General features: G+C 46.7%; 1 protein-coding gene across 1 annotated transcript; it reads left to right on the top strand.

The window, feature by feature from the left end:
* Window positions 1-1059: 1059 nt before the first annotated feature.
* LOC101614953 (natural cytotoxicity triggering receptor 1) lies at window positions 1060-7668 on the top strand. The gene is made up of 7 exons (XM_004672676.2): window positions 1060-1093; window positions 1170-1205; window positions 1373-1657; window positions 4709-4987; window positions 5428-5475; window positions 7317-7364; window positions 7496-7668. Exons 1-7 carry the CDS (start codon window positions 1060-1062, stop codon window positions 7666-7668), a joined length of 903 nt encoding a protein of 300 aa, XP_004672733.2.
* The last annotated feature ends 2131 nt before the right edge of the window (window positions 7669-9799 follow it).

Genomic DNA, 9799 nt, shown 5'->3' with positions numbered 1-9799 from the left:
AGTCTCACTTTAGCCCAGGCTGCCCTGGAATTCACTATGTAGTCTCAGGGTGGCCTCGAATTTATGGTGATCCTCCTACCTCTGCCTCCTGAGTGCTGGGATTAAAACTTGCCTGGAAGTTTTAATTTTCTTAATGATATAGTAGTATGTATAATCAATCGTAAATATTACATAAAAGTTGGGCAGCATAATACTTGGTATATTATTTGTAGTATTTGAAAATTGCTTGTTTCTGTTTTGTGGTGCTAGGAACTGAACCAGGGCCTTGTGCATACTAAGCAAGTGTGGTAACCACTGAACTATATCCCTAGCTCCTGCTTAAACTTCTGAGTGTTGTTGTGTTGCACATACAAAATGGACAGGTTGCACAGTGTACATATAATATAGTTTTTTGTTTTTTTTTAATTTTTTATTTATTTATTTGAGAGCGACAGACACAGAGAGAAAGACAGAGAGAGGGAGAGAGAGAGAATGGGCGCGCCAGGGCCTCCAGCCTCTGCAGACGAACTCCAGACGCGTGCGCCCCCTTGTGCATCTGGCTAACGTGGGACCTGGGGAACCGAGCCTCGAACCGGGGTCCTTAGGCTTCACAGGCAAGCGCTTAACCGCTAAGCCATCTCTCCAGCCCTACATATAATATAGTTTTAATCTATTCTGCTTACTAAAAAAAAAAAGATTACCAATCCTATTTGATGAGATCATCAGGCCTTTTGCTCTGTGGACCACCCTCACCCCTTGCAACCCTCCCCCACAGCCACCCCCCAACGCCCTGGGCAGGACTTCCTTACAGAATTCAGAGACTGATCCAGAAAGGAGTCTCAAGCTAGGCAGATGATTACCAGAAAAACCTTTTAGTTCCTCTGTGTGGTTAAAAGTGGTACAAGAACTGTGCCCTTGCCTCAGGCTCAAAGTGTAAGGACAGCTATGAATCTTTTTTTTTAAGGGGTGTGAAATCTCCATGGTGATTGGTGCTGGGCCTCACCTGCCACATCCTGTGCTTCTGCCTGGCCTGGTGGACCCCGAAGCCACAGGATGCTCATCGTGGTCCTCACCTAAGCTATGCTGTGGACACTCACCGCCCTGCTCGGCCTTGGTGAGAGTCCTGCGTGGAAGGGAGGTGGGGCTCGGGGGTGAGAGGAAACATCGTATATCTTTCTGCTGTTTTCCAGGGCTGTGTCTGGGCCAGAGGACCAGCACCCTAAATCGTGAGTCCTTCCTTCAGGTCCCCAGAGCCTCTCTTGCCCCTGAGAATATCTGGGGACAGAGGCAAGCCCTTGGCCTTATGGGGAAGGTGCTTCGGGCTCATGACTGGGGGAGAAAAGTGGGGTGGGAAGGATTTCACTGGGAACTCCAGCTTTTGTTTCCCTTGCAGAGTCTCTCTCAAAACCCACCGTCTGGGCCAAACCGAAAAACATAATCCCAAAAGGAAAGCCGGTGGGCATCTGGTGCCAGGGCACTCTGGAGGCTTCTGAATATCAACTGTTTTTGGAGGGAAGCATTGTAGACTTGAAGAGACCACAGCCACCTGGATCAGTGAGCAAAGTCATGTTTCTCATCCCAGCCATGTCCTCGCACACTGCAGGGCGGTACAGCTGCATCTATCAGAGTGGGGAGCTGTGGTCAGAGCCCAGTGACCCCCTGGACCTGGTGGTGACAGGTAAGTGTCCCATTTTCTAGGTATAGAGCCAGGGTTGCAGGAATCATAGGAACGCCCATACTCGTGGATCCAAGATGCTCTTCCAAGCCCTCCTCAGACACTGCTCAGCTCGGCAGTTTGAGAAAGAGGTCAACCATAATCAGTTCCCAGGAGGGTCAGCTGCAAGCTCATCTGTGCTCCAGGAGCAGACACGCCTTAGATGAAATTGTCTAGGAAACAATTCTGTAATGGGTCACTGTTTGCCTGATAAGTGTCCTCAGAAGTACCTGTGATGAGGGAGGGCGGCTGGAGAGATGGCCCAGTGGTTAAGGCCCTTGCCTGCAAAAGCCTAAAACCCCAGGTTCGATTCCCCAGTACCCATCTAAAGCTAGATGCACAAAGTGGCACACATATTTGGAGTTCATTTGTAGCAGCTAGAAACCCTGACATACCCATTTTCATTTATCCTCTCCTCTTTCTCTGAAGTAAATAAATAAAATAAAAATATTTTTAGCTGGGTGTGGTGGTGCACACCTTTAATCCCAGCCCTCAGGAGGCAGAGGTAGGAGGATTGCCATGAGATCAAGGCCATCCTGAGACCACATAGTGAATTCCAGGTCCGCCTGGGCTAGAGTGAAACCCTACCTCGAAAAGCAAACAACAAAAAAAAAATTATTTACTTGTTTGAAAGACAGAGAGAGAGGGAGAGAGAATGGATTCGCCAGGGTCTCCAGCCACTGCAAACAAACTCCAGAAGCATGTGCCGCCTTGTGCATCATATGGCTTGAGTGGATCCTAGGGAATCAAACCTTGGTCCTTAGGTTTCACAGACCAATACCTTAACCGCCTATCAATTTCTCCAGCCCCAAAAGTAATTGTTTCAAAAAGAAAAACCTGTGATGAGTGAGGAAAGCAAACCTGGGCGGGAAGAGTTTGACCTGTGATGGAGTTTCACCAGCAAACTCAGCCAAGCACATGGTTCTCAGATATAATCGAGAATTGGAGGCCCCTGAAGGGCTTGTAAGAGCACAGATAGCTTTTGCACATGCATGTTCATGACAGCATTAAAGGTGGAAACAATGCAAGTGTCCCTTGGTATAAATGGACAAAGAAAAGATGATATTTCCATGCAGTGGAAAATTACACATGTTTACAAAAGAAAAAATGCTGGCAGGAGCTGTAGCATCGCTGAGCCTTGAGGCTGTCATGCTAATTGAGTCCATCAGCCCCAAGACAAATATGTTCAATTCCACTTATCTGAGGTACCCAGACTAGTCACCTTCAGAGAGGCAAAAAGTAGAATGGTGGCCGCCAGAGCCTAAGCGAACAGGTGAAGGGGAGTTGGAAAAAAAAAAAAATAGTGTATTATTTTGCTTGTTTTTGACATTAAAAGAGTTGTAGAGATGGATGGTAGAATGTTGATTGTCAAGTGTACATTTAAAGGAATGTCTCACATGGTAAGTTTTATATCATATGTACTCGGCCACAATGAAACAAAACCAATTGTTTAAACTACAAAAGGCAAGCTGGAGAGATGGCTTAGTGGTTGAGGGACTTGCCTGAAAAGCCAAAGGACCCAGGTTCAATTCCCCAGGACCCATGTAAGCAAGATGCACAAGATGGCACATGCATTTGGATTCTTTTCTTAGACGCAGGGTCTCGCTGGAGTTCAGGCTGGCCTGGAATTCACTATGTAGTCTCAGGGTGATCTCGAAAGCATGGCAATCCTCCTACCTCTGCCTCTCAAGTGCTGGGATTAAAGATGTGTGCAACCATGCCTGGCTGCATCTGGATTTTTATTGCAGCAGCTGGAGGTGGAGACGCTGGTGCATCCAATCTCTATCTGCCTTCCCACTCTTTCTTTCAAGTAAATAAATTTTTAAAAAAACTTAAAAACTACAAAAGACATGGGCTAGAGACATGGCTCAGTGAGTAAAGTGCTGCATGGGTTTGATGGCCAAAAAACATATTTAAAAAGCCAGGGGGCTAGCGAGATAGCGCAGTGGGGAAGGTGCTTGCCTGCAAAGCCTAGTAACCTGGGTTTGATTCTCCAGTACCCACGTAATACCAGATGCACAGCATGGCACATGCATTTGGAGTTCGTTCACAGTGGCTGGACTTCTAGTCTGTCTGTCTCTCTTCTTGCTCTCTCTCTCTCTTTCTCTCTGTCTCTCTCTCTCTCTCTCTGTCTGTCTCTGTTTGCAAATAAATAAATAAATAAATAATTTTTTTTCAAGGTAGGGTCTCACTCTAGCCCAGGCTAACCTGGAATTCACTATGTAGTCTCAGGGTGGCCTCGAACTCACAGCGATCCTCCTACCACTGCCTCCCGAGTGTTGGGATTAAAGGCATGTGCTACCATGCCTGGCTAAATAAATAAATTTTAAATGCCAGGTATGGTAGAATGTGCTTATAATGCCAATTCTGGGGAGATGGACTTGCTAGACAGCCATTGTACCCTACTCATCAAGTTCCAGGACAATGAGAGACCTTGTCTCAAAAACAAGTGAATGGGCAGGGCGTGGTGTCACAGGCCTTTAATCCCAACACTGAGGAGGTTGAGGTAGGAGCATTGATGTGAGTTTGAGGCCAGCCTGAGATTACATGTTGAATTCCTGGTCAGCCTGGGCTAGAGCAAGACCCCACCTTGAAAAACAATAAAACAAATAAACAGTGAATGGCACCTTAAGAACAACACCGGAGGTTGTCTCCTGGCCTCCACACACATGTGCACGTATGCTGTGACTATTCTGTCCCTGGGCTTCTGATTCAGAGGTTCTAGTTGGAACCAAGGCATGTGCAGTGTTCCAGATGATGCTGATGTTACAGGATCCAAGGATCAAAGTCAGAGCCCTTGGCCTGAACACAGATTCACAGTCCCAGAATGGTGAGCTGAGAGCCTCTATCCTGAAGGAGAGAGTATGGATAAACCCGTGATAAGTGAAGTCTAGGAAACACAAGAAGGGGTCCAGGTCTGAGAGGCTCATGTCTGGTCTTGGGGACAGGGAAATGGGAGACTGTGGAGGCAGGCTATAACAATGCTTCCTACCTATCAGCCCTCTTCTCTCACAGGATTATATGATACACCCAGCCTCCAGGTGTACCCAGGGCCTCAGGTAACCTTGGGGGAGAATGTGATCTTCCATTGCCACCTGAACACTGGAACCAGAACATTCTTTCTGCTCAAGGAGGGAAGATCCAACCCTGTACAGCATGGATATGGGAATAGCAAAGCAGAGTTCCCCATGGGCCCTCTGACCAGAGCCCACAGAGGGACATACAGATGTTTTGGCTCCTATAACGATTACATATGGTCTTTCCCCAGTGAGCCTGTAGTGCTTCTGGTCACAGGTGAGGACATCTTTGTTTCCCTCCTATCTTTCTTTCTTTAATTTGTATTTATTTATTTATTCATTTGAGAGAGACAGAGAGAAGCAAATAGAGAGAATGGGCATACCAGGGCCTCTTGCCACTGCAAATGAATTCCAGATGCATGTGCTACCTTGTGCATCTGGCTTATGTGGGTACTGGGGAATTGAACCTGGGTCCTTAGGCTTCACGGGCAAGTACCTTAACTGCTAAGTCATCTCTTCAGCACTGTTTCCCTCATATCTTGGAGCCCTAGGGGAATGTCTAACAGTAATGAAGAGAATAGCAAAGGGGACCCATACACTTCTTAGAGACCCATTTGGCCACCCAGAGAAAAACTATTTAAGAGGCAGAGAAAAGAGTTCAGAGAACAGGGGAGGAGGCCTTGAATCCTTAATTTTTAAGGTTACTTCCACTTCTAGGGGATGTTGAGAACAGCAGCCTTGTACCTACAGACCCTACTTCTTTTGGTGAGTCATTTCTAAATTCATGAGGAAAGGGGTGAGGAGACAGCTCAGTCAGTAAAGAACTTGTCACACAAGTGCAAGGACCTGAGTTCGATGCCTAGCTCCCATGGAAACAGCTGAGCATGGGGGCACACACCTGTACTCCCAGCCCCTGGGAGGCTGGGGATCCCTGGCGCTTCGTGACTTGCCAGGCTAACTGAATCAGCAAGCTCCAAGTACAATGAGAGACTTTCCTCAGAAAGTAAGGTGCAGATGGGCTAGAAATGGCTCAGTGGCTAAGGTGCTTGCCTGCGAAGCCCGAGGACCCATGTGGCATTCCCCAGATCCCATGTAAGCCAGATGCACAAGGTGATGCATTAAGCAAGGCTGCCCATGCGCACAAGGTGGCACGCACATCAGGAGTTCGATTACAGTGGCTGGAGGCCCTGGCGCACCAATTCTCTCCTCTCTGGTCTCTCATAAAAAGAGGCCAGTCTATTGAGCTTGCCTCAAAAAAGAAAAAAAAAGAGGAAGAAAATAAGGTGGAAAGTCACTAAGGAAGACACCCAACATCAACCTGTGTCTCCTAGATAGGTGTGTACAAACATGCAGGAGGACCTTCACACAAACGTGCACACACAGTAAAAATCATGGGAAAGATCAAAGCACCCAGGGGCACTAAAATGTACTATTTTCTCAGAATGTGTGATAATATGGAAGAAGATTGAGTGGGTTAAATTGATTTGGAGGGAAGATGAAACATGCTTGACCATACTGGGAAGCTTCTGAGATGGAGGCATTTGAGAAACTGCCTGGAGGAGTGGAGGGAGGGAAACCCATGGCTATCTGGAGAAAAAAAATGGCTACAGAGAAAGGGAACTGCCACAGCCTAAGGCAGGGTAGTGACCCAAGTGGTACAAAGACAATAAATCAGTGTTAGGGAGGCAATAATGGAGAACGTGCGGGGGGGCGGGGGGGGGAGCTGGGGCAGTTCATTTCAGACCCTGAATGAAAACAGCATGTTTATGAACCTGGCTCTGTGTGAAGAAAGGGAAGTGATATCGATGATATAAGGAAAATGAGCCCCCCATGAGGATCTGCCTGGAATAAAGTCACACATGTGGGCTGGAGAGACGACTCAGCAGTTAAACTGCTTGCCTGCAAAGCCTGACAATCTGGGTTTAATTCCCAAGTACCCACATAAACCAGATGCACAAAGTGGCACATGCAACTGGAGATTGTTGGCAGTGGCTCTGGTGTGTCCATTCTCTCTCCCTCCCCCACCCCCGTGTGTGTGTGTGTGTGTGTGTGTGTGTGTGTGTGTGTGTGTGTATCTCTACTTGTAAATAAATATATCACTCCTTTTCTAAAAAAGACCCGTATGTATTGATCCTAGTGGTGAATGCATCCTTGAGTTAGCCTGTTTATTCCACCCAGCCTGCCAGGTGAAGCCTTTGGGATCTGGAATTTTCACTGGGGATCTTGGGAAGCCATGGAAAGTCACGGGACTTAACCAAATAAAGAAGGGCTGGGGGGGGGGGGGGGCTGGAGAGATGGCTTAGCGGTTAAGCGCTTGCCTGTGAAGCCTAAGGACCCCAGTTCGAGGCTCAATTCCCCAGGACCCACATTAGCCAGATGCACAAGGGGGCGCACGCGTCTGGAGTTCGTTTGCAGAGGCTGGAAGCCCTGGCGCGCCCATCCTCTCTCTTCCTCTATCTATCTGTCTTTCTCTCTGTGTCTGTCACTCTCAAATAAATAAAATATAAAATAATAAAAATGAAAGAAAGAAAGAAAGAAGGGCTGGGAATGAAGAGTCCAACGCCATCCTCCCTCCGTTCCTCATTTCTTTCTTTCCTTATCCCCAGAGTCCTGGGATCCCTACCTTCTAACCACAGGATCAAGATTCCAGAAAGGTAAGCAAACAGCTGGAATCATGGGCCGAGGAAGTTCACGGGGCACAAGATGGACGTAGGAAGGCGGAGCGGGTGGACGGGGACAGAGGAGCGTCTTTGTGCCCGTCAGTCATCATCACCCTTTCTTCCAGACCCCGTCTTCTGGGATCACACGACCCAGAATCTCATTCGGATCGGTCTGGCGTTTGTAGTCCTGGTGGCTCTGGTGTGGCTCTTGGCTGGAGAGTGGCTCAGTAGGAAGAGGGCCCAAAAGGAAGACAAAAGAGGTACAAATCGGCAGTTCAGGAGAAGGGGGGGAATTTAATGTTCCCTTGCAAATCAACCAAGAGGTTCAGTGTCTGTGGGGGCACTGGAAGCAGCTCCTCTAACTAGGGCCTTGTGGGCTCCATGCTGGACCTGTAGAGGGGATCCGCCCCCCTCACCCCATCCCCCGTGTGGCAGTCATCCTAGAGGAGGTGGCGTGTTGAAGCTGCCAAACTTCTTCTGGAAACAAGTTTTCACTATCTCTGCAAGATTTTAAGTACTTTAGGCATATTTACTGCAACCCATACCTTTCACGCTCTGGTCTTTCCTGTAAGCTTTTCCTCTTAACAAGATTGTCATAACACTATGTCCTTCCTACTTTGGTCATCATAATTTCCACTTCCTTTCTCTTTAGGGTGCCGTTCAAAGTACCAACCAACAGTTAAATGGGCATGTACCAAACAGTTCAGAAGTCATTATAGCAGGCAGCAATCAGCCCGAAGAAATGGACAGTATTAGAAAAATAGTTTACTAGCCGTGCATGGTGGCGCGCGCCTTTAATCCCAGCACTTGGGAGGCAGAGGTAGGAGGATCTCCGTGAGTTCGAGGCCACCCTGAGACTATGTAGTGAATTCCAGGTCAGCCAGGGCTAGAGCAAGACCCTACCTCAAGAAAAACAAAGTTTACAGATAACATGGCAAATGTTCTAGCTGCTTCTCAAGCAAACCTAGGTCTCCGCTCTCTTGCCCACCCTGGACTTCAGTCTTTTCTTCTTCATCTACATTTTGATTTGTTTAGGAGGGTCTCTGAGTAGATGCTATCTCCTCCAAGAAAGTTTCCCAAATCCTCCCAAATTGGCAAAGCCTTCAGAGCCCTTTCCATTTCTTTATAACAGCACCCAAACCCTGGCAGTACATTTTACCACCTGCACTGTGAGAAATAAATCAGTATCCATTTAATCACTGTGTTCAGGGTTTCTTCTACTATTAAGGCAGGTATCAGGAGTCAGCATTTTAAATAAATTGGAGCTGGCTCACAACTTGAAACTTCTTCTTCTTTTTTAATATTTTATTTACTTATTTACTTGAGAGAGAGAGAGACAGAGAATGGGTACAGCCAGGGCCTCCAGCCACTGCAAACAAACACCAGATGCATGTGGCCCCTTGTGTATCTGGTTTATGTGGGCCCTGGGGAATTGAACTGGAATCCTTTGGCTTTGCAGGCAAATGCCTTAACCACTAAGCCATCTCTCCAGCCCACAGCTTGAAAATTCTAAGCCGTGACATGGAGTCTGGCTCAACACCCCTCCTCTTTGAGGTCACCTACTTCACTGACTCATTAGTATGCTCATGGTCTTCCTCGTTCTTCTACCACGTCATACAGGTCAAATCCATTTTCCAAGTGTGTTTTCTGTTATGTGTCAGGGGTATGTCTAATCTCAGAGAGATAGCAGGAAGCCATTTCATTGGTGGTGGTGAATTTTTGTTGGTTGGTTTAATGGATGTTTAGTTGTTGCTGTTTTGTTTTGTCTTTTGTTTGTTTTGAGATAGGGTCTTACTATGTAGCCTAGGCTAGCCTCAGACTCTTCAACCCCTGGCTCAGCCTCATGAGAGTGGAGATTATAGGTGCCTGTCTTAACATAAAAATTTAATGAGGGAAAGAATAGCAAAAAAAAAAAAAAAGATCCTAGCCAGGCATGGTGATGCACACCTTTAATCCCAGCTCTCAGGAGGCCAAGGTAGGAGGATTGCCATGAGTTCAAGGCCATCCTGAGTCTACATAGTAAGTTTCAGGTCAGCCTGAACTAAAGCTAGACCCTACCTTGAAAAACCAACAACAACAACAAAGTCCTAAGCTTGGACATAAATGTCACCATTGCATTGCATGGTAACTATTAATAGTCCTAGTACTATAGACAATTTGAAACTGTCACCCATCACCAGGTGTTTGCAAAGTAAATTCTCCTGTTTTCCACATATACCAAGTGTTTTGAGGTCCAAAATTTCTATCTTAGTGTCAAATTTGAATCTTCCAACACAATCCCCACCACAAGATTAGCTGGATTTATTTGGAGTGAATTTATGACTCTCCAAATTTTTCTTGTTATAGTTTTGGGCAAAAAAAAAAAAAAATCTAGAATCTTAAGGAAAATAGGGTATGAGGTACAAGATTTTGTCCCTACATTTGGATGC

This window comes from Jaculus jaculus, chromosome 14, assembly GCF_020740685.1.
Source record: "Jaculus jaculus isolate mJacJac1 chromosome 14, mJacJac1.mat.Y.cur, whole genome shotgun sequence".
In the NCBI taxonomy this organism is placed as follows: domain Eukaryota; kingdom Metazoa; phylum Chordata; class Mammalia; order Rodentia; family Dipodidae; genus Jaculus; species Jaculus jaculus.
The sequence above is the reverse complement of the archived record's forward strand: the minus strand, read 5'-3'. Positions and strand labels throughout refer to the sequence as shown.